General features: G+C 60.5%; 4 protein-coding genes across 4 annotated transcripts; 2 read left to right on the top strand and 2 right to left on the bottom strand.

The window, feature by feature from the left end:
• Positions 1 to 3,576: 3,576 nt before the first annotated feature.
• C14H22orf15 (chromosome 14 C22orf15 homolog) lies at positions 3,577 to 5,444 on the top strand. Its single transcript, XM_089894246.1, has 5 exons — positions 3,577 to 3,588; positions 4,152 to 4,274; positions 4,366 to 4,539; positions 4,738 to 5,050; positions 5,377 to 5,444. The coding sequence occupies exons 1-5, from the start codon at positions 3,577 to 3,579 to the stop codon at positions 5,442 to 5,444; spliced, it is 690 nt and encodes a 229-aa protein (XP_089750372.1).
• Positions 5,445 to 5,871: 427 nt separating this feature from the next.
• CHCHD10 (coiled-coil-helix-coiled-coil-helix domain containing 10) lies at positions 5,872 to 7,765 on the bottom strand. Its single transcript, XM_022551438.2, has 4 exons — positions 7,617 to 7,765; positions 7,147 to 7,366; positions 6,170 to 6,317; positions 5,872 to 6,070 (listed from the first exon to the last, which is right to left on the bottom strand). The coding sequence occupies exons 1-4, from the start codon at positions 7,655 to 7,657 to the stop codon at positions 6,051 to 6,053; spliced, it is 429 nt and encodes a 142-aa protein (XP_022407146.1). The 5' UTR covers positions 7,658 to 7,765; the 3' UTR covers positions 5,872 to 6,050.
• A 1,495-nt stretch (positions 7,766 to 9,260) lies between these two features.
• Positions 9,261 to 10,029, bottom strand: LOC111162931 (histone H3.3A-like; the record flags this gene model as incomplete). The annotated part of the gene is made up of 1 exon (XM_030764264.1): positions 9,261 to 10,029. A coding segment is annotated over one exon (417 nt), but the record flags the coding sequence as incomplete, so codon positions are not given.
• Positions 10,030 to 11,417: 1,388 nt separating this feature from the next.
• MMP11 (matrix metallopeptidase 11) lies at positions 11,418 to 21,537 on the top strand. The gene is made up of 8 exons (XM_022551181.2): positions 11,418 to 11,564; positions 16,677 to 16,906; positions 17,810 to 17,953; positions 18,034 to 18,167; positions 18,310 to 18,551; positions 18,669 to 18,885; positions 19,574 to 19,831; positions 20,687 to 21,537. The coding sequence occupies exons 1-8, from the start codon at positions 11,454 to 11,456 to the stop codon at positions 20,818 to 20,820; spliced, it is 1,470 nt and encodes a 489-aa protein (XP_022406889.1). The 5' UTR covers positions 11,418 to 11,453; the 3' UTR covers positions 20,821 to 21,537.
• Positions 21,538 to 22,408: the final 871 nt, after the last annotated feature.

The raw sequence follows: 22,408 nt of genomic DNA, 5'->3' as shown, positions 1-22,408 counted from the left end.
AAATCCACATGTGCAGTTAGAGCAGGTGGCTGCTCTTCACTGAGGTATAACTCATACGGTCAAGTGCACAAATCTTACATGTATGGCTCAATGATTATATATATATATCCCTGCAGCCTCTACCCAGACCAAGATTTAGAACATTTCCATCACCCCAGAAGGCTCCCTCATTCGCCTCCCCTGCCAGTAACGCCCTCTTAGCCCCAACAGTAACCAAGTGCGACTCTGTGGTTGATCAGTTTTGCTGTAGAACGTCAGCTATAAATGGAGTGATAGTGTGTCCTCTTTTGTTTCTGCTTCTTTTGTTAAACATTATGAGTCATCCGTGTGTGCAGCAATGTTTAATTCGTTGTCACAGCTGTGTGTAAGCCACTGTGTGGATAGCCACAGTTAGTTTATCCATCTCCTGTTACTAGCCATTCGGGTGCTTTCATCTTTGGCTATTTCAAGGAGAACTGCTGCGAGCATTCCTGCCTGTGTCGTTGGTGCACCTGAGCTCTGGTTTCTGCTGGGCAGACACCCAGGACAGGGAACGTTTCCGTTTAGTGTTGTGTTTTTTTTTGGCCGCATCGCACCACGCAGCATGCGGGATCTTAGTTCCCCAACCAGGGATCGAACCCGTGCTCCCTGCAGTGGAAGCGCAGAGTCCTAACCACTGGACCGCCAGGGAAGTCCCCTTTCTGTTTAGTTTTAGTAGATACCGCCAGGGTTCCCGACATGGTTGTGCCTATCTGCACTCCTGTTGTGGGCAAGAGAGTTTGCCAAACCGAGGGGAGCTGACTTTGGTTGGGATTCAACCCGCGTTGGGATTCAAACCTGAATCCCAGATCCTCCTCCTCTTGACTGCACAACTTCAGCCAAGTTCCCCTCTCTGTGCCTCAGTTTCCTCATCTGGAAACAAAAGACGAGCATTGTGCCAGCCCAAGTGTTGTGAAGATGCAAAGATAGGACTTTGTGGGAGTTCCTTGGTTGCCTAGTGGTTAGGATTCTGGGCTTTCATTGCGTGGCCTGGGTTCAACCCCTGGTAAGGGAACTGAGATCCCACGAGCTGCATGTTGCAGCCAAAAAAAAAAAAAAAAAGAAAAACAAAAACAAAAACATAGATAGGACTTTGTGTGTATTAATCATGCCTTTTATATTCTCTATCCTGATGCTTTGACATCTGGGGCCTTGCTGACCTTGGAGGGACTGGCCCTCCCAGGGTCAGCCAGTTCCTAGAGACAGTAACACACTTTTCAAACGCAAACCAACCATTCCTGAGTCCACACTCCCCTGACCACCTCCCCTACGGGGCTCTCTCATTGGGCCACTGCCCTCCTGCCCTGTCACCCAGGGCAAGTACCAGACAACCAGGGACGGTTCCTGTGCCCCAGAGCATGAAGTTATTCCAAACAGCCAACCCTGAGCCTGCTCACCCCACCTCACGGTTCCTTCCCTCAGAAACCACAATAGAGGCTCCCGCCCAGAGTTCCCCCTCTCTCTCTGCCTCCTGACCAGCCCTGGTGCTTTCCCATGTGGCCTCCCGCACCATGGGGTGTCATGCCTCCTCCACTTGGGAACTGTAACAAACCAGCTTCTCAATGGCAATCATCTCCTGATCTGCTGGCCTTACCAAATACCTAAAAAATAATAAAACAAGTTAAAGCGGTGTGCTCTCGTTACTTTGTAGCCTTGAGAGCTCGCTTGGGGAAGGTTACAAAGCTCCCACTGTGGGTCCCACTCCAGTCCTAACACCTCCTTAGAGCACCTCCATGACACTCAAGACAAAAGATCCCTCCTCAGTGGCACTAAAGACAAACCCCTCGGAAAACAGAGGGGTGGTCATTGGAGCTGAGGGTCCAGGCGGGGAGTTCCATTCCTTCCAGAATCTGGCTGCAGCCACTCCTGGGCTGTGTTCTGCAGGACACGGGTCCCCAGATTTTGGAAGAAAGTGCCCTGCCTGTAAGTTTGGGAAACGCTGCCCCAGGGCTTTCCCCAGTGCTGCCTCTGAGCGCCTGCTGCAGGCTGAGCACCCAGGTAGCACTCAAAAGGCTTAATTGCGTTCCGTCCTCACGCTAACTTGCCCGTGGTGCTGTGAGCGGTGCGAGTGGTGCCGTGAGCGGTGCCTCTCACTGCTTTACAGGTGTGAGCACTGAGGCAAGTCCTGTCCAGAGGCAGAGTGATGCTGATGAGCTGCGGGGAGGATCTGGGCCTCCTCCTGCCTCCTGCCTTGAGCTCTGCCTGCAGAGGGTGGATGAATAGTGTAATCACCGGGGAGCAGCGGCAGGGCAGCTAAGAAGGAAGTATCCTGACCCGCCATGAGTCCAGAGGCCCAACCACAACCAGACGGAAAGAGGGGCAATGCAAACGCTGCCCACGCTGGAAAACAATGGCAGTTCCTTACAAAGTTAAACATACTCTCCCCAGAGGACCCAGCAATCCCTCTTGCTGAGGTTTACAGTAGAGAAATGGAAACGTCTCTTCACCCAGAGACCTGCTGGTGAGTGTCTGTACTGGCTTTACTCATAATCACCCCAAACGGGAAACAGTCCAAACAGCAGCAGGTGAGTGGATCCACAGACCGTGGCACCTCCAGGCAGTGGGACCCTCCCGGGTGATGACACCGGTTGACGACCCCGGTGAATCCTGCACGCATGGAGCTAGGTGAAAGCAGCCACACCTGAAAGGCTCCGCACCGTCTGCTGCTTCCCTCTCTGTGACGTGACAGTCTGGAAGAGGTGGGGGCAGGGAACACTGCAGCGCTTGCCAGGGGTTGGGGTGACCACAAAGGGGCATGAAGGAATTTGGGAGAGTGATGGAAATGTTGTGTATCCAGACTGGTGGTGGTTCTGTGAGACTTGTCACAACTGGAAAACACTCAAAAGTGTTTTGTTCACTCAAAAGTGAATTTTACTGTCTGTAAACCATAACTCAATAAACTTGACTAAGAAAGGAAAGAAACAAGGACAGAAGAGAGGGAGGCTGGGAGTGAGCCCAGGGCAGGGGACCTTGAGTTGATAGGGAGCCTGTGAGGTTGGTGAGGATCCTGCTTCTGCTACAGCCACGCCAGCACCCCACCCCCAGGAATCTCCCCTGCTTTCAGCCTGGAAGCTCTGTCTCTACTGGTGAGGGGATGTGGTCTCTGGACATCCCTGGGTGCTGAGACTCCAGCCCCCACTAGAGCCCTGCGTCAGGGAATGTCCGGATCCTCCCCAGAGCCCGTTACCGGGATACTGGGGGGAAGGCATTTCCTGCCTAGACCTCTTGGCAGCTCCCACTCCCATGGAGACCAGCTTGGAAGCTGGGAGGACCTGAGTCTTCTCTGTACTCTGATCTAGCTAGCGGGAGGAAGAGGAGGCCAAGGCTCCTGGACTAGCTGCAAGGACCCCCTGGGCTGGTGGAGCCCAGCCCCAAGGGCGGCTGAGCGGGGAGCTGCACTTGGACCCACCCACCCACCCATCACTCCCCCATCCCCGACACACACATCTCCGGCAGGGCACCACATGGGGTAGATCTCAGCCCCAGCTCCTTCCTTAGTCAGGAAGTTGGGGGTTGGGGGATCAAAGCCCCCACATCTGTCTCCTCCCCCCTGCAGCCATGTTTATCACGGTGATGTCTGGAGGTAAGTGGGGTCCCCTGTCCCGGAAGACTGGTGGGGGTACATTCCCTCTGCCTTGAGGGAGAGTGGGGAGGCGGCGTGGGGAAGGGGTACACATGGGAAGGGATGGGAGCGTCCGCGGAGAGTCCCTTGAGGGGAAACCCTGGCTGGGTCCTGGGAAATGCACGTGGGCTCCTCTAGGAGCGCACGGGCCACGCAGCCACCAAGACGCTGCCGTGGAGCAAATGTTCAAACTGCTCCATCCCTTAGCTGGTCAGTGGTCCTCCAGCTTCAGGGGGCATGAGGCACCTAAAGCTCTAGCCCCAGCTGCAGATTCCTGACCTTCTGGTGGAGACGGGGCTGGTGCGGGGTAGGGGGTGAGGGGCTGTCAGGTGCCGGAGGTGGGGCTGAAGTGGGAGGGGAGGGTCGCGTGAGAAAGACAGAAGTTGTGCACCCCGGTCACCGACATCTTGGGAGATGGAAGGGGGGTACGCTCCTAATCTCATAGCCCCATTCCCTGCTCTGTGGGGAAGAGACGGGAGGGAGGCAGAGGGTCCCAGTTTGGGGAGAGTAGAGGGTGCCATTCGTTCACCTCTGCTTCTCCCCCACAGCTGGCTGCTGGGAGCTGGTGAACCCCTGGTGCAGCCTGGTGATCCTCATCACCCACCTGAGGCAGAGGGGGCAGGTGCCCCCAGATGGTGAGGGGGCAGGGAGGGGTGCTGGGAGAACCTCTGAGGGCCCCCAGGTAGGGATTCCAGCCCTGCCCTGCCTCCCTCTCTGCTCCCCCGGTGACCATAGCCCTCCTGGCTGAGGATGGGCACCTGGTGAACCTGGCTGAGGGACTGGAAGAGGGGCCTTCCCTGGCACCCTCCATGGGCAGCCCCCTGCTGCAGGAGCGTGGGATCTATGTCCTAGTGCAGATCATCAGTAAGTGGGGCCCCAGATTCCCCCTGTGCAGCTATGTTGGAATATAAGATGGGGAAGAGCAGCCACAGACCACCCAAGCCCTGCCGAGCCCCTGCTTTGGCCAGGACCTAGCCCTGAACTTCCCATCCAATGCCCTGTCCTGACCCCACTGTGGGCCAGCAAACAGGTCCAGAGTGAGAGGTGGGGGTGTGGACCACCAGGCCAGCCAGGAATCAGCCTTCTTCCCTCCGCAGAGGGTGAGGGCGGGGCCCCCACCTGCTATGAGTCCCTCCTGGAGAACCTGGATGAGTGGTGTCCAGAGCTGGCAGGTGAGTGTCACAGGAGAGCCCCAGGGGGAGGATGTGCCTTCCCACCAGTCCCCCACAGGCAAGGCTTCTTGGGCCTTCCAGAGGAGCTGCGCTGGCTGTCGGGCCTTCCCCCCCTGGGCGATGGCTGGAGAAGGCGTGCCGGCACTCTGCGTGGCCACCAGCAGCAAGGCCCTCCTTCACGGCCCCGAAGGGTGGGCTTCCTGCTGTCTGGGACCCACTAGCTGGGGCCGAGAGCCAGGTAAGGAGGAGACATAGATCCCTGGGGGGATGCTCATACCCAGATATGGGACCCCTTCCCAGGGGACAGATGTGTGTGATGGGAGGTGGACCCCAATGCCAACCCCCTCAGAACACACATATACCCACACGATGGAAGACACTATATCCAGAGACAGGTCCCCACCATCCCGCTGGAGGCTAAGTGCCTGCACAAGGGCAGGGAGATGTGGAATAGGACCTGGCACACCGTAGGTGCTCAGGGCAGAGCTGCTGAATGAACTCAGTGAAGGCAGCAGCACAGAGTGTGTGATGGCGTTTGAAGGGCCAGCACCTCTGTTCCGGCAGGCCCCGTGACCTGGCACATCACGGCCAAGTGGCCGAGCTGGACTCAGATCCAAGGGGGTTGGCCGTGACCTCTGCCTGGTGTGATCAGGTGCAAAGGCCCAGCAGTATTCCTCTTGCAGAATCTGGAATTCTGGGAAATTGCAAGGTCACTGACAGAACGTGAGGCCGCCGCGGGGCCCCTAAGATGTGGGTGCGGAGAAAGGGATCCAGAGGCAGAGATGAGAAGGGTGGAGGGGCAGGGGTCCCTGAGAGGAGACAGCACGCTCCTCCAGGGATTATAGCCCCCAGGAGTCAGACGCCCTTGAGGCTTATGGTCACCTGCTAATGCCTCACCACCCAGTCTGGACTGCCCGAGGCTGTCAGATTACACAGGATTACAAGGTCACCCTCCCCACCCAGGACACCAGCTGAAGGTGAAGCATCCCACTCCACAGTGGGACATCCATTCATCCTCCCCCACCCGCAGAAAGTCCAATGAGGGTGGACACAGCAGGCTAGGATCTAACATAAACTCTTTTAATTGCACATTTTCGTCTTGGATCATCTGTGGGGTGAGAAACCCTCTCCTCACTCCCAGTCTCAGCTACGTGGGTACAATCTGATGTCATGGTCTTGCTGTCGGTGAAGGTGTGAAGGTGGCTGCAGGGCTGGCCCCTGAATCTGCATCGGTCTCTTCAGGGCAGGGAGATCAGACCTGCAGAGGGAGGGCCGGCACAGGTGGAGGTCAGGCCGAAGGTACAGGAGGAGAGACCACCGCTCCTGCCCCAGCAGGGGTCAGGGCCTCCCAGCTCACCGTGGTTGTACTTGCACTGCTTCAGGGCCTCGCTGAAGCCCTCGCACAGGGTCAGGTCGCTCTGAGTGGTGGAGCAGTCCAGGAACTGCCTGATCTCATAGGCGCAGGGCCCCATCTGCTGGGGCTGCGGGGCAGCGCGGGCCGGGGCCTGAGGTTACAGCACAGGAAGCAGCAAGGTCAGCTTGGGGTTGGCACCCAGAAGAGGATTCCAGAGCTGGGGGTGCCAGCTGCCCCTCCTAACGCCCCCAGCCCTGCCAGGCCCAGCCTGCCCTGTTTAGCTTCAGCTGCTCCATCCCTGAAACAGGGTGAGCCCACAGCCCTCTCAAAGCCACCCTGTTGGTGCTGGTACAGACAGCATTCCCAGCTGCCTCATAACAGGTATGCTGGCAGGTGGGGGTGGGAGGTGAGAGAAGGTTCTAGAAAAGTCCAGTGCTCTGCTAGAGTATGAGCCCCACCCCCACAAGTTCTAGCACCTTCCTGCTCAGCAACACTGATCCTCATTACCCCCGACCCCACCACTAAGCCAGAATTTGGTTCAGGACTGGTGGGGTGCCCAGTGGGGGACAGGCCAGCAGGGAACAGACCCAGAGTCACTGGCTACCCTTCACCCTTGGGTGCAGGGGCTACCTGGGAGAGAGAGCACGGACTCAGGAACTTCAACATCCCTCCCTTCTACTAGGTTTAGGTGACCTTGGGCCAGTCTCTGAGACCCTAAGGGCCTCAGTTTCCCCATCTTTAAAGGGCTGGTTGGTGTCTGTCCACGGGGTCTAGGGACCTTGGCCTCAGGGGAGGGGCAGGGAGAGCCGTCCTGTGACCAGAGACCAACAGCAGAGTGACTAATAGGACCCTTCTTGGGCACAGTCCCTGGCCGAGGCAGCTCTGGACACCCTGGACACTCCTCGCTGGACGTTCCAGCAGCTCCCCGCTCAGTGGCCTTGAGAGAAGGCAGCCTCAGTTTCCCCTGAACCCTTGCTCACCTGCTGGGCAGCAGCCTGGGCGGGCTCTGAGCTCCCCCCGCTCAAGGCTCCGGTCAGGGCGCTGCCCACGACGTGTCCCACAGCCGAGCCCACGGCCACTCCGGCGGCCGTGGTCGCCATCTGCGCCATCAGGCCGGGCTGGCCCGACGGGGCGGGGGCCGGGGCCAAGGCCGAGGGCGGCGGGTGCGCGGGCGGGTGGGCAGGGGGCGCGGCGCTGCGGCTGCGGGATGGGAAGAAGCAGGGTTAATCCCAGCCGGACTCCAGGCCGGCGGCCCCAGGGGCCCGCAGCTCCGGAGAGGCACCCTCTCCTCCTCCCGGAGGGTGGACGACCACCGTCTTAGACGCCTGATTGCGGTACCCCCGCCCCTCCCCCGCCAAGATGGCGCAGCAGCCGCCAAGGTCACGCTGTCACGTCCTTGGGGGCCGCGCTTCCCCAGACCCCACCCTGCGGGCCCTCGTCCCGCTCCCACCTGGCTGGCCGGGCGCCCATGCTGCGGCTCCCCCGGGGCATGGTGGCGGCGGTGGGACCAGCTGAACCGAGTCGGAGACAGCAACGGTGACTGCTGTTCCGGTTCGGGGACGAAGGCGGCGGCGCCTGTCACGGCCGGCGCTGCTGGGCGGGGCCGGGGCGGGGCCGCGGGGACACGCCCCCGGCCGGAGGCTCGGGACCCGGGGCCAGGCTGCACCCTCGCGGGTCACCCGGCCTCTCCATCACGCAGCACCCGTTGCCGGTGACCCTGCTCCCTCCCAGCTCCTGGCCCGAGCTATGTGCGCCCTGGGGACACGGGCCGCTGTCGCAGGGCGCCGAGGGCGTACGCAGGAGCGAAGCCTGGCCCTTCAAAGACCACCGCGGAGCTCTGGGAGTGGAGCTAGGGGCTGTCCCGCGCTCGGGAAGTGGGGCAGCGGGAGGCCGGTCCCTGCTCCTCCCCCTCCTATCGGACCGGGCTCGCTGGCTCCGGCGTGGCCTCAGGGTCGCGGGTGGACTGGGCAGGGGAAGAAGCACCCACCCTCCGTGACGGTTCCCAGAGCTCCCGCCAGGGGGCGTCCGGACCGCTCTCGGACTCCTTCCCGGCAAAATCACTGCGGGGCGCGGACAGCCCCCGCTGGGGTGCGACCAGGACCCCTGCGTGGCCCTCCACCCAACCCGACCCCCTTCCCCACGGATGCAGCGCCAGACCCCTACAGCGTTTATGCAGCGTGTCCCTCCCAAAGGCCGTAACCTAGAGGTGTTTGTGCGGGTTTGAATCCTGTGGCCTCGAATTTTACCACCTTGGTTCCAGGCCCAGGGCAGGGCAATGCCGAATTTAGGACGCTTCCCAGCCCTTCGGGAACTGGAGGTTTTCATAGTCTTTTATTGCTACCCTTAGCGGGGAGAGGTCCTGACCTCTTTACCACCCCCTCATCACTGTCCCCTATGCCCGAGGGAGTCCTCCCAGCACCTGGACTGTGGGGAGGATGAAATCGCCCACAGCAAAATCATGGGGGAGGGGTCCCAGGTGGGGAGAGGAGGCCCCTCTGTGAGGAAGGGGCAGAAGGGACGGAGGGGACATGGGCAGTGCCTGGCAGGCTCAGCATGTCTCTACTGTGTCCCAACCACACAGTCCTGTCAGCCAGCCTGGGGAGCAGGGCCCTCCCCTGACCCTCATCTGGGCCTGGGCCAAAATTTTCTCCTCTCTGCAGTGGGGGTGACCATTGGCCTCGAGGTGAGGGAAGCATGTGAAGGGTGGCTACTCTCTCCTCATAGACATGCCAGGCCTGGTCCAGCCTCCACCCCTTTGCTCATGCAGCCACTGACCACTTGTTCCCATTGCCAAACTGGCCCTTCTAGGCTGATCAGGGTCCTCCTCCTGCAGGAAGCCCTCTGTGACCAGCCCAGCTTGCTGTAACCATGGCTCTCCACTGCGGCCTACAACGTGGGAGGTTGTTACTTGAGCTCCCATGACAGGTGTACTGTGGTTCCGCAAAGCAAGGCCATGCTCCCCTGGAGGCACTCAGGACCACTTAAGGTAGTTACACAAATATATATATATATATTTTTTTACACAAATATTTTTACTGTCTATATTTTCATGTGTATCGGAAAAAAACATACAATTAGCTCATCAAATCTATGATTTTTTTTCAAGTCATAACCAGTTTTATTGCAAAAGGACCCTGTACACATTTATCAATTCTAGTACCTTAATAGCTACCCAACAAGTCATTAACATACAGAAACATGCATCATGAGAAGCAAGAAATATCACCCATCCCTTCTACATATTAGCAACTTGTCACTCCTGAGCAACAGAGCTCACATCACTGAGGTCTGTGAACAGTCACTTTTTGCATTCATCCTGAGTGAAAGACGGAATGAGTTAAGTACAAATGCAACATATTATAAACAATTTCTTACAAAAAAAGTCACAAATTAAACCAAAGTATTTTACAGAATTTACTACAAAACACCGTAAAAACTGCCTTCACTTAAGCTCTCTCTCCCCGTATCCGGCGAGCCAACTGGATGTCTTTGGGCATGATGGTGACTCTCTTAGCGTGGATGGCACACAAATTAGCATCTTCAAATAAACCCACCAGGTACGCTTCACTAGCCTCCTGAAGCGCACCAATGGCGGCACTCAGGAACCTCAAGTTGGTTTTGAAATCCTGGGCGATCTCCCTCACCAACCTCTGGAAAGGCAGCTTCCGGATCAGAAGCTCGGTGGATTTCTGGTAACAACGGATTTCTCGAAGCGCAAGAGTCCCGGGCCTGTAGCGATGAGGTTTTTTCACCCAGCCGGTAGAGGGGGCGCTTTTCCTGGCCGTTTTAGTGGCCAGCTGTTTGCGGGGCGCTTTGCCACCCGTGGACTTACGAGCAGTCTGCTTGGTTCGGGCCAATTTCTTTCACCCAATGTCTAAGTTCTACGCCGCTTCTCCGACAGCCGCGCCGCTCCTGCTGCCCAATGAAGAGCCGCAGTCTCCGAACTAATGGAAGAAGCTCCTCCGACTAACGACCAAACCGCTCTGCGTTAAATCTATGACTTCTTGACCAATGTGGCTAAAATGAGGCTGAAGTAGGCATTTCAATTTTTAAAAGTAAATCACTTTAAAGAAAAAGATGGCAAACAGCCCAGGTAGTAAAAATCACTGCTGTCTTTCCTCTCCTTGCCCTCTAGGGGTCTCTGTAGAGCCTCCCTGGAGAGGCTGTGAAGGCTCCCCGGACTGGAACCCGGAGGGAGGGCTGAGTCAGCCGGTGTCCCTCTCCTCCCCCTCCCCACACCATCTCCCCCCTTCTTAGGCCCAGGATGGGTGCCCACAGCCTCACACTGAGGCAGCTCAGCACCCCGCCCGCCAGGACGGGAGCCACCGCCTGTGTCCTGGTTCCCCAGCATTGCCCATGATGGAGCGGATTGCCTGGCAAGCTGGTGAAGTCCCTGGTCATCACAGAGAGTATATGAGCCTGGAGGATCCCTTCCAGCGTGCGGTCATCACCCGCTCCTCTGATTCTCACCTACTTATCCTCGGTCTCAGGAGGCTGGGCCGGAGGGGCTCAGAGGAGCCTGTTAGTCCCTGACCAAGGGGCAGCCTGGGCCCCCAGTGCCCCACTCAGACACTGCCCCCAATGGCTTTCTGACCGTACCCTCCCTCCAGCTGACCAGCCAGAGGGCCTTCTGACCCCTCTGCCTGCCTGCTGGTTTGGAAAAGCCTGATCTCGTCCCTCCCTCTTAGGGCTTCAGTTTCCCCATCTATAATTGTCTATGGTTCTGCGCCAAGCTGGGGTCCTGGCCAGCCGCCTCCATATGCCTCAGTTTCCTCTGGGGCACACTTTAATATCCCTTTCCTCACAGGGGCTATAGTGCCGTCTTCCAGATGGATCAGCTGAGGCTCTGAGGAGTGGCAGAACTTGCCCGTGGGTACCGCCACCTGTCACAGGCTAACAGGAGGTCAGAGGTCAGGCCCCCAGGGAGACCAGCTAGGGATGCGCCTTCCAAAGATGGCCTGGTCAGGAGGGGGAGGAGTGAAACGCGGCGCCTCTCAGACTCTCCACCGCATCGGGGAAACTGAGGTCCGGAGCAGCACCGGCTGGCCAGGGTCCCCCAGCACCAGGCCCCCGAGACCGCAGGGCCTGCCCGCCCGGGAAGGACTGGGTCCGCGGGCCGGCCCCCGCCTGGCCAGCCCTCCCCGCCCACCTCCCCCACCCTGGCCGCCAGCACGGGGCGAGTGCAGAACAAAAGACGCGGGGGCGGGGCCGGGCGGGCAGGGGCGGGGCGGAGGCTATAAGGGGCGGCGGCCGGCGCGGCCCAGCAGGCCCAGCAGCCCCGGGGCGGATGGCTTGGGCCGCCCGGCTCCGCGGCGCGGCCCCGCGCGCCCTCCTGCTCCCGCTGCTGCTGCTGCTGCTCCCGCCGCCGCCGCTGTTGGCCCGGGCCCCGCGGTCGCCGGTGAGTGCCCGCCGCCGGCTGGCCACCCCGCACCGAGGGGCGCCGGGCACGCGGGCTGGGCCCGGTGGCCGAGCTGGACCCACGGGGATGCCCGGGGTGGCCCGGCGCGGCCCGTTACCCGAAAAGCTGTCTGGGTCCCTGGGGGCGTGATAGATAGTGAGCTTCCCGTCCCTGGAGGTGTGCAAGTGGAGCCTGCGCCGGGATCGCTCAGGCTGGTGAGCGGGACTCCGCACCCCCCTCCCAGCTCTGGGACCTGCTTCTCGGCGGCCCGGCCGAGATACTGGGGTGTGTGTTGGGGGAGGTACAGCGGGAGTGGCTACAGGGCCCCCTATTCACTGCAGGGACAAAGCCCAGCAGGTCTCAGGCTGGCGTCAGCCTCCAGATGTGTGGCCTCCGTGAGCACACCTCCAGGCTGGAGGGTTAAGGAAGCGCTGAGGAGGGCAGCCGGTGCCGGGGAAATGGGGTCTGAGCCTGAAGGAGGCGCCACCGCCTGGCACCTGAGAGTGGTGATATTGGGGAGCGTGGAGCCAGGAGGCAGCATGAGTGTGAGAGCTAGTGTGTGTTATATGAGTTGGGTGAGAAAGAAGGGGCCGAGAGCAGGGAGTCGAGAATCTCAGAGAGCAGGGGGTAGGGTCAGACAGGGAAGGGAGAGGAAGGTGTGATCTGGAGAGGAAGGAGGTCCCAGCATGTGTGACAGCCTGTGTGTGCCTGGGAAAACTGCACCCTCCGCTCCGGCTGGCGCTTGGGGGGACCAGTCCCAGAGGCGGCCAGGTGGGTCTGGGGTCACAGCCTGGGCAACTGCAGGCCCAGAGCCCGCTGGGTACCCAGCCCACTCAGACGCCCAGCTGAGCATCCAGCCAGCCCAGGCAGGGATGGGAGCATTAGGGAGGTGGCAGGTAGAGTCCAGTGAGGAGGGAGGTCTGGCCAGTCTGGGCCCCTCTGTCCAGCCACGCCAGCTCTGCCCTCCCCTGCCCTGGCTATAGGAGCAGGAGAGGACAGAAGGGGTGGTGGGCACCTCAGTCCAGGGACCCTGCCTCTTTCCCAGCCCCTCCTGGTCCCCTAGACCTTGAGGCAGAGTCAGAAATCACCCTGGGTAGCTGTTGAATCCATGGGGTTCGGGTATAGGAGAGACCTGGGTTTGAACCACGTGACCCTAGGTGAGCCCTCTGGAGCCTCAGCACCCCCGACCCCAGTCTTGTCTGGGTGGGTGGGAGGCAAGAGTGCCCGCTGCTGGGCTGCAGAGTATATGAGGTGAGGCCAGGAGAGGGCTCAGCCAGGCACACTGGAGACGTCACCTGCAGCTGCTACTTTGCCGCTCGTGCGGTGTCAGTCGGGTCTGGGTCTGAGCTGGGCCGTTGTCTGTCACGCTGCAGATATGCAGGGAGCATTTGGGGTCGCCTCCGATGTGTTTATACCCGGACTGCTGTTGGCAGGGCCAGAAAAGCTCTGTAAATATTTATCCATCCCAGTTCACAGCCTTCAGGGTTGATGAAAGCCCCGCCGCCCAGTGGGGTGGATGCTGCCTTCCCCTCTGGAGCCAGCAGGGGAGGTGGGGGGAGATGGACCTGCCTCCCCACTAGCGGTGTGACTTGGGCAGGTTGCTTGATCTCTCTGAGCCTCAGAGGGGCGTAGAATGGCGTGGTGATGCTCCCTGCCTTCCTCACAGTCTAACCAAATGCCCTCCCCTCAGGGTCACCTCCTGCCCACAGTAGACAGAGTAGCTATGAGTAACTGTCCCGCTGGACCAACAGCAAACAGACCCAGCACTTTCCAGCCTGGGGTCTTCCCTCACTTCCCCTCTGCTAGGTACCTCCCATTTTCCTAATTGGAGGTTGACCCAGGGGCTGACCCCAAGCCCCTAGCTCAGCCAGGAGGCTGAGTTCCCCAAGAAATTCCTCGAGTATGTTTGAGGCTGTGGTTTGGTGCCCGCCAGAGAAGGGTGGGGTGAAGGAGCTGGGCACCCTCCCCAGGGCAGGCTGAGGGAGGCAGCTGGCCGAGGAGGAGGCAGACCTTCTCCAAAGAGGTGCATTTCTCAGGAATGTGGATTTTGGAGACAGGCCAGAGCTGGGGGGATGGGGGGCTATGGGTGGGGAGGCATGAACCCCAGGTCTAGGCCCAGCTCTTGGCTGACTTGCTGTGTGACCCTGAGCCAAGACCTTGACCTCTCTGGGCTCTGTTTCTTCCCCTGGGAAATGGGGTGATACCTGCTCCCCAATCCGCCAGGGCTGTAGATGAGGCCAGGCGTGGTCTATGCCCACCCCCCACCTCACTGCCTCCCAGCTGCCCTGGGGGGACTGGCACACCCATCTGAGGAATCAGGTTGCTGCGTGCCAGGCCTTGCAGCTAGGGAGGGCCCCTGGCCCCAGGCCGGAAAGGACTGGGGAAGAGAGTGCGGGAGGTCGGCAGGGCAGGGAGCATGTGTCCTATCCCAGCAATGGGAAACTGAGGCCAAGAGCCCTCAAAAGGTGGGCTCCAAGAAAAAGAACCCACTGCCCAGGGGCCTTGATCCTAGTGCCTCCTGCTCATTCGCTCTCCAGTACCAATGAACGTGATGTGGGCGGGGAGCAAGAGGCCCCTGGCTCGTGGGTGGACCCAGCACAAGTCACTTTTCCTCTCTGGGCCTGAGAGCTCCCTTCTAGCTGCAACTCCTTTGTTACGATTTAAAGTCTGGAAACTTCAGGGGAGCTGTAGGGAATTGGGTGGAGCAGATTCCCAGGTGTGGGAGGGGAGGGCCCACGGGGCAAGAAGCCAGACCAGGAAGAGGCTCTTCTCTGCGCCAGATGCTGCAGCGGGCATTACAGATGGAGGTCATTTAGCCCTTTGCCATGGTACCATTCCTATTTGACAGATAGAAGAGTCGAGGCTAAGAGAGGACAGTGACTTGCCCAGGGTCACTCCATCCAGGGTCTCCACAGCACAGAACTGGGCCTTCTGAATCTCAGCCCGTGGCTCTTTCTGCTGCACTGACAGTCCCATGATCCAGGGGTCCTCATGGGGGATCCATGAGGACTTGGTGCCTCGTGGGAGCAGGAAAGGAAGGCACACCCACCCTCCCTCTGTGGCTGGCTGCTCAGGCGTCGCTGGTGGGGCAGAGGAGAGGAGCAATTTCTGCTCGCGGGCATAAACAGAGCTTTCAGGCTGGGCTCTGGGCTGTTTGGGGCTCCCAGGAACGACGCAGCCCTGGCCTTCCTGGGGAGGGTCCTCAGACCCTGGCCAGGGTTGGGGGTAAGGAATCTATTTATCCTGGAGGTCTATGGGCTAGACCTTCCTGGGGAGAGGAAGGTGCAGGCCGTCATGGCTCGTCACATAAGTCTGGGGTCCACATCCTTGATGTGAGACCTGGCATGCGTATCCTCCCCAACTTATGCCGGGGATGGGGGTGGGGGAGGTTCAGTGAACCTGCCTCCAGAGTGCCTGGGAAGTGGCAGGTACTTAATCATTTCCCCTTCCTTCTCTTCTGTCACCAAGGTGAGGCCAGCATGGGTCCCTCCTCCAGGGGTAGGGTGATCCCAGCCTGAAGAGCAGAGCAGAGTAGCAAGTAGCGGGTGGGCTGTGAGTGCAGACAGCCCGCCACCTGCCAGCTGTGCCCCCCACAAGTTGTTTAACTTCTCTGGGCTCCGGGTCCTCACCTGAGAAATGGGGATGATGACTGCAGAGATGGTGGGAGGTCCCATCAGGGCCTGAGAGCGTGTCCGTGGAGCAGTTGGCAGCGTCCTAGCCTAGATACGGGTGAGCTGCAACAGCCATCAGTACTTAGTACTGGCACACTCAGTATGGCTGGGCTCTGTCAGGTGATCAGCCGTTCAAGAAGCAACTCTGAAATGGGGAAAACTGGCCCAGGGCCTCACACCCCAGAAGCTCCAGGTGTCTAGAGGACCCCTTCATCATGGGGAGTCCTTGGGGGTTGAGTGGCTCCAGGGTGTTGAGTTCTTGGTGGCTCTGGAATCGGGAGCTGCGGGGGTTAGGATGCTCATCAGAGCTCTGGGGCACCCAGGGCCTGGGAGAGCCGCCAGAGACTGAGGCCAAGGGTGGGGCCCGGGTGGCCCAGCTCCCGCCCCAAATATGGCTGTGGGGAGGCCACAGCGGCCCTGACCAGACAGGCCCAGACTAGACAGGCGCTGAGTCTCTCAGCAGACGGCGCTGCTCTGTGCCTCTCCCCCAGCTTTACTGTGTCCCAAGCCGGGCCTTTGCCCCCTGCCTGAGATGCTAGAGTCCTCACCTGGCCCGGCCATGCCCTTGCTGGGTGACCCCGCTGGATCTCTCTACCTCTCTGAGCTTCTGTTTTTTCCATGCATGAGAACTGCGACCTCCATCCTGGGACCCTCGGAGGGTGGGAGCTCCAGGTCAGAATCACTGTTTGTGGTCCATGGGCTCCGGCACGGTGGGGCTGGGTGTCTGGTAACTGTCTGCCCCACATACGCCCGTGGAGGGGGCAAACAGAGCACATCTAGCCCCGCCGTGTACCCAGCCCTGGCAGGGCGTGAGCAAGACTGCCCCCAGCAATCAGACCTCAGTTCCCGGTGCCCTTTGCACTTTGTGTGCACTGCCTGGTTCATCCTCAGATCCACGCTCTGGGGAAGTATCGTCCCCATTTGTCAGGTGAGCAGATTGAGGCAGGACTGCAGCCGCTCCACGCTGGGGAGTGGCTGCAGTGGCTGTCCTGGGCAGGAGCCAGCTCACGTAACTGGAGAGGGCAGAGTGGGGGCCGGGGGCACCCAGGAAGAAAGGGAGGTGGAAAGGTATCTGCTGGGGGGGTGGAGGGGGAGCTTCCCTGGCCTTTCCTTGGAAGCTTTGTGGGGTCCCTTCCTGGATGTGTGAAGAGTACAGTCAGGGCTGCACCCCGACCCAGTCCTCACCAGCCCAAATGGCGGGAGTAGGTGCCCGGCAGCCCAGGCCCTCCACAAGGGGGCAGGAGGCAGTAGGAGGCCTTGGAATCAGCATATGGACGCCAGTCAGCCTGTGCCAAAGGGCCCTGCTGCGTGACAGCCTCAGCTTGGCCATCGACACGGCCGGCTGGGGTCAAGTGAGGGTGCGCTGACCATCCACACCTCTGACCATGGGCCACCAGGACCCAAGGCTTGAGCGGGTCCCTGCATCCTCTCTCCTGCACAGGATGCCCACCGCCGCCACCCAGTGAGAAGGGGTCCACAGCCCTGGCGTGAAGCTCCTCCCAGCAGCCCGGCATCTGCCCCAACCGCCCAGGAGGCCCCTCAGCCTGCCGCCGGCCCCAGACCTCCCCGCTGCGGTGTGCCTGACCCGCTGGACGGGCCGAGTGCCCACAACCGACAAAAGCGGTTCGTGCTGTCGGGCGGGCGCTGGGAAAAGACGGACCTCACCTACAGGTAGGGCCAGGGGCTGCGAGCAGGCTCTCGCCCTCCACCTACCGCCCTCACCCTGCTTCTTGAGACACACTTGTGCCAGATCCCCAAGGTAACAGGCTGGTGTATCCACTGGCCCCCGAGCCCCCTGGGTCAACACCCCAAACCCACACTTAGATGCCCACACAGATGGTACCCCCTGTACCCATGCCCTCCCTCAGCAGAGGAGTCTCAGCACATGCCTGGTCACACCGTAGACATGTGGGGACACAGCCTTCAGTCAGCCAGGCAGCCTCTGTGGGGATGCACTAAGGGCCGGGTCCTGGGATTCTGTGGTGAATGAGGCAGACACGGCCCCTCCTCTCAGCGAGCTAGGTGTTATCCACACCAGGTTCATATCTATCGCTGCAACTTGGGATCCGAGCAGGTAGGGAGCAGCAGTGGCAGGACAGGTAATAGCTCAGGTGACCTGAGGCCCCTCAGGGTGATGCAGCGGGGCTCATCCTGGGAGAGAAGGTGTGAATACTGGTGTGGTGCCCCAAGGCATTGGAGCCGAGACTGCTGGGGGCTCCGGAAATATCCTGGGTGGGGAGCTGGGAACCAGGAGGGGGCAGGTCTAGGGCCCAAGGTCTCCCCACAGTGAGTGGTATAGTCAGGTCTAGAAGGTGGGCCTCGGGGCTCCTGGTCCTGTGTTCTTTCCACCCAATGCAGATACTCATGGGCACCTGAGGACACAAACCCACACAAAGATGTGCCCATGTGGCAGAGGGACTGGTGTGCCACACCTGAGGCCCAGGGCACACCTGGCCTGTGTCGTGCATGCCTGCTCCCCCACTGAGCAGCATCCAGGGGTAACTCCTGGCCCAGCAGCCATCAGGGGCTGACGCTGCCCCATGAGCCAGGTCCAGGCCCCTGCTCCTCCCCCAGGATCCTCCGGTTCCCATGGCAGCTGGTGCGGGAACAGGTGCGGCAGACGGTGGCAGAGGCCCTACAGGTATGGAGTGATGTGACGCCACTCACCTTTACCGAGGTGCACGAGGGCCACGCTGACATCATGATCGACTTCACCAGGTGAGCCAGTGGCCGGGGACCCCTCTAGGAATGAGCCCCACCCATCAGCAGCCACTGACTCTGCCCCCACCCCCCTGCAGGTACTGGCATGGAGACAACCTGCCATTTGATGGACCTGGGGGCATCCTGGCCCACGCCTTCTTCCCCAAGACCCACCGAGAAGGGGATGTCCACTTCGACTATGACGAGACCTGGACAATCGGGGACAACCAGGGTATGGGCTGGGGACCCACTTTCCAGGTGGGGCTACTGAACATCATAGAGAATGGGGACTTGCCGAGGTCCCTGAGCTGGGCCCGCAGCTCAGTGTCTTGCTGCAGGAGCTCGGGGATTGCTGGGCTATCTCCCTTTTCCAGGCACAGACCTCCTGCAGGTGGCAGCCCACGAATTTGGCCATGTGCTTGGGCTGCAGCACACGACAGCTGCTAAGGCCCTCATGTCCCCTTTCTACACCTTCCGATACCCGCTGAGCCTCAGCCCAGATGACCGCAGGGGCATCCAGCACCTCTACGGCCGGCCTCGACTAGCCCCCACCTCTAGGCCCCCAGACCTGGGCCCCGGGGCCGGGGTGGACACCAATGAGATTGCACCACTGGAGGTGAGGCCCAGGAGGGTGGGGAGGCAGGAGGTGAGGCCCTGCTTCCAGCCCCGACCCCCACTGCTGGCCTCTGTGGCTCCAGTGCAGGCTCTTTTTGACCCTTCTCTCCTACCCCAGCCAGATGCCCCACCTGATGCCTGCCAGGCCTCCTTTGATGCAGTCGCCACCATCCGCGGCGAACTCTTCTTCTTCAAGGCAGGCTTTGTATGGCGGCTGCGCGGGGGCCAGCTGCAGCCCGGCTACCCTGCGCTGGCCTCGCGCCACTGGCAGGGGCTGCCCACCTCCGTGGATGCAGCCTTCGAGGATGCCCAGGGCCACATCTGGTTCTTCCAAGGTGAGTGGGGGCTGGAGGTCACACTTCAGGAATATCATGGTCAAGGGTAGGGACAGACGGCAGACATGATGAACAGATGGAGTGTGCCTCAAACTCTTGGGGCCAAGGAAGAGTATGGCTCACTCCTCTGGGCACAGCTGGGAGGCTTCCTAGAGGAAGCGGCTCTCGAGGTTGGAGTAGAATTGAAGGTATCACACCCCATGGAGCATGTGTGATTATTACCCCTGGTCTAGAGATGAGGCTCCGGGGCTCAGAGGTGGTGAAGTGACCTGCATGAGGGCACAGCTTGGAAAAGGCAGAGAGGGATGTGATCTGGGTCTGGCAGAGACGAGAGCCTGGAGCATTGCGGGCAGCTATGCTGCCCAGCTAGGGCCTGCTGCGGCAGGGCTGGGCCCAGGGATGGGCAGCAGGTGCCTGTCCGGGGCAGCCAAGTGCAGGGAAGGAGCAGGAGCCCAGGCGGCCTCTCTGCTGCTTAGAGTAAACTTCCCCACGTGTACCTCCCAGTGCCTGCACTGCCCAATGTCCTACTTGGGGGTGGGGGGTACCAAGCAGGCATTGCTGGCCTTCATGTTTTATGGACAAGGAAACTGAGGCTGGGAAAGTCCGTGGCCATGGTGGTGGCTGGGCGGGTCCACAGTGGCTGGATGTGGCAGTTGGGCAGCTTGTTGCAGCCTCCACTCTCTAACAGGAGCTCAATACTGGGTATATGATGGTGAGAAGCCAGTCCTGGGCCCCGCGCCCCTCTCTGAGCTGGGCCTACTGGGGTCCCTGGTCCACGCCGCCCTGGTCTGGGGCCCCGAGAAGAACAAGATCTACTTCTTCCGAGGCGGAGACTACTGGCGCTTCCACCCCAGCACCCGCCGTGTGGACAGCCCTGTGCCCCGCCGGGCCACCGACTGGCGAGGGGTGCCCTCTGAGATCGACGCTGCCTTCCAGGATGCTGACGGTGCGCTGGGGGTGGGGTGGCTGGGGGAAGCGGGGTGGTGGCTGCATCTCCCACCGGTGGTGGCTGGGCATTAGCTCTCATTGCGGGCCCTCTGCCTGGCGAACTCCTTCTCCACCCCCTCCTCGTGCCAGGGCAGTGCCAGACCCCTGGGCTGCAGATGAGGAGAGGTGCAAGGACTTGCCGAGGCCCCTCGGTCGTGCCTGGTGAAGTAATAACTGCTGCTTGCTGAGGGCCAATGAGGCTCTGGGCACAGTGCTGAGCTCTGTACACGTCTCATGCGATTTCCCGATGTAGCATCTGTTATGAACCCAGTTTCCAGAAGAGCAAACAGAGATTCAGGTGGTGAGGTACCTAACCGGGGCCACCAAGGTGGACAGAACCAGGACCTCCACGCAGGCAGTCCCTGCTTCTAGCCAAGAGCCACCTGCCTCCTGTGATCTTGAAGCACTCGATCTGGGACTCACAGTCCAGCGCTCTCTCCCGTGTCCCCCCTTTGCTTCTGTGCTCCCCCACATCGGGACCTGCTGGGAGAGCTGTCCTGTAGTGGCCTCGGGCTCCTGGGCTCCAGGTCGCCAGTGTCCCCCATCTGACTCAAGGCACAGGAGAGGTGGTGAGAGGGGTGGGATTTGCTTTTCTGAGGGGCAGGAGTTGGGCCTCCGAGGCTCTGGCCTCTGTCAGGCTGGGTGGTAGCTCAGATCAGACCCTGGGGCCGGCAGAAGGGCTTGCCCAAAGGGAGGTTTTGGAAGGGACACCCTGGGGTCTACAGGTTTCAAGGAACTCAGCAGTGGCCAAGGTCTGCCCACTGGGACTTGCCCCTGTGTCCACCTGCCCCGCCTGACCCTCCTGTCTCCTCAGGCTATGCCTACTTCCTGCGCGGCCGCCTCTACTGGAAGTTTGACCCTGTGAAGGTGAAGGCCCTGGAGGGCTTCCCCCGCCTCGTGGGCCCCGACTTCTTTGGGTGTACCGATCCTGCCAATACTTTCCGCTAACCACGGCTTGGATGTCCTCAGGGCCCCTAACCCCTGCCAGGACACTGACATCGGCTGGAGACCATGGCCATCTTTGTGGCTGTGGGCACTGGGCGCGGCATGGAGCCGTGCCTACTCGGGGGTGGGAGGGGAGGCAGGCACTGCCATCAGGACTGCAGGAAGGGCCGCGCAGGTCGTGGCCACTGCCAGTGACTGCCTCAGACTGGGCAGGGAGGCTCTGGCATTAAGGGTGAGGGTGGCCTCAGGCCAGCTCCACCCAACCTGTGCTGGTCACAGTCAAACCCAGCTGCCTTGGGTCTCTGTCCCCATCCTTCAGAATAGCACCTCAGCAGGGCTGGGGGAGTTGGAGCCCTCACTGTCCTGGCTGTGGGGTAACACAGGGTGCTGGCATGTGAGTCCCAGGGCACCGTACCTTCTGTCTTTTCCTGAGAAGTCAGCTCTGGTAGGTGCTTGGAACTGGCTGCCTTCCAGTTGGTGGTTCTGGAGACCTGTTCCCCAGGATCCAGGGCACAAGGGCCAGGCAGCTGGGGAGGGGGGTGTTTCCTGCCAGAGACCCTGGGACCTGGAGGCCCCAACATACCTCAGTCCTATCACGGGTCAGATCCTCTCCAGCCCTCACCCCACACCAAGCCCTCCAAAGCCATGTAAATGTGTACAGTGTGTATAAAGGCTTTTCTTTTTTTTACTGAAGACTGTCATTAAACATGGTCATTTTCTACTTGCCTGCCTGGGGTGTCTCTGTGACTGCAAGGCCAGGATGGGGGGAGAGCTGGGCCAGGGAGGTGGGAGGACTGGCTGGGAACCTGCTCTGCCCTGGGAGCCAGGGTTGCAGCCCACCCCACCCCCAAGCCCCTGGTCCTCGGGGCCGGGTGCCCTGCTTAGGGCTCCTCCTCATCTTGCTGGATGCCTGGAGTGGCTTTATAATCTGTTCCCTGCCTCCCCAATGGCCCCTCATACCCTCGTCCACCAAGTGGTGGTCACTCTTTCTGATCATGCCACGCTCCAGCCCCTATCCTGCCGCTGTCAAGACACAGAACAAAACTCATGGTTACCACCGCCAACAATTCCTAACTCTCCAGGGTCTCCTCGCCTGCCACCCAGCCCCACGCGAATGTTCTTCGGAGTGGCACCTACCACGGCCGCCATTTATCAGATGGAACCATAGGAAATTGTCAGCAGTGGGCCGTTTTTGACCTACTGCAATTGTTCAACCGGATACACGGATGCTTTGATGCTTTCCAGTGTGTCAGGCCCCGCTCCAGCTGTAAGCGCCCCAGGGCAGGGCTGTCTGGCTTCAGTGCACCCGGCTTGTGATAGGCATAAAGCGCAGAGTTAAGGAGGGAATGGAGACGGTCCCCCCGCCCCTGCCAACCCCAGCACTCAGAGGATGCACCAGCCAAACCAAACACCACCTGGGCCTTGAAATCCTGCCAACCCCATCCGCAAAGCCACAGGAACAGTGTGGGCCTGGAGCTGGGATAGCGGTCCCTGAGCCCTCCTATCCGCTCAGCTGCACTGAGTTCTTGGGCCGAGGAAACTGAGGCATATGTGCTTCTGGCCTCCTCCAGGCCTTCAGGCCTCGCCTCGT

This window comes from Delphinapterus leucas, chromosome 14 (assembly GCF_059928025.1).
Source record: "Delphinapterus leucas isolate spDelLeu-1000000601 "Yukka" chromosome 14, BTC_Dleu_Yukka2, whole genome shotgun sequence".
Taxonomy (NCBI): domain Eukaryota; kingdom Metazoa; phylum Chordata; class Mammalia; order Artiodactyla; family Monodontidae; genus Delphinapterus; species Delphinapterus leucas.
The sequence above is the reverse complement of the archived record's forward strand: the minus strand, read 5'-3'. Positions and strand labels throughout refer to the sequence as shown.

Bases quoted from the DNA above. Each gene is read 5' to 3' on its own strand.
- CHCHD10 (XM_022551438.2), bottom strand. From the start codon at position 7,657: ATGCCCCGGGGGAGCCGCAGCATGGGCGCCCGGCCAGCCAG. The intron at 6,318-7,146 runs GTGAGCAAGGGT...CTGTAACCTCAG, and splicing joins CCCAGGCTGCTGCCCAGCAG to GCCCCGGCCCGCGCTGCCCC. The intron at 6,071-6,169 runs GTGAGCTGGGAG...CTCCCTCTGCAG, and splicing joins GCAGTGCAAGTACAACCACG to GTCTGATCTCCCTGCCCTGA.
- C14H22orf15 (XM_089894246.1), top strand. The intron at 4,275-4,365 runs GGTGAGGGGGCA...TCTGCTCCCCCG, and splicing joins GGGGGCAGGTGCCCCCAGAT to GTGACCATAGCCCTCCTGGC. The intron at 4,540-4,737 runs GTTGGAATATAA...TTCCCTCCGCAG, and splicing joins GATTCCCCCTGTGCAGCTAT to AGGGTGAGGGCGGGGCCCCC.
- MMP11 (XM_022551181.2), top strand. From the start codon at position 11,454: ATGGCTTGGGCCGCCCGGCTCCGCGGCGCGGCCCCGCGCGCCCTCCTG. The intron at 11,565-16,676 runs GTGAGTGCCCGC...TCTCCTGCACAG, and splicing joins CCCGGGCCCCGCGGTCGCCG to GATGCCCACCGCCGCCACCC. The intron at 18,552-18,668 runs GTGAGGCCCAGG...CTCCTACCCCAG, and splicing joins ATGAGATTGCACCACTGGAG to CCAGATGCCCCACCTGATGC.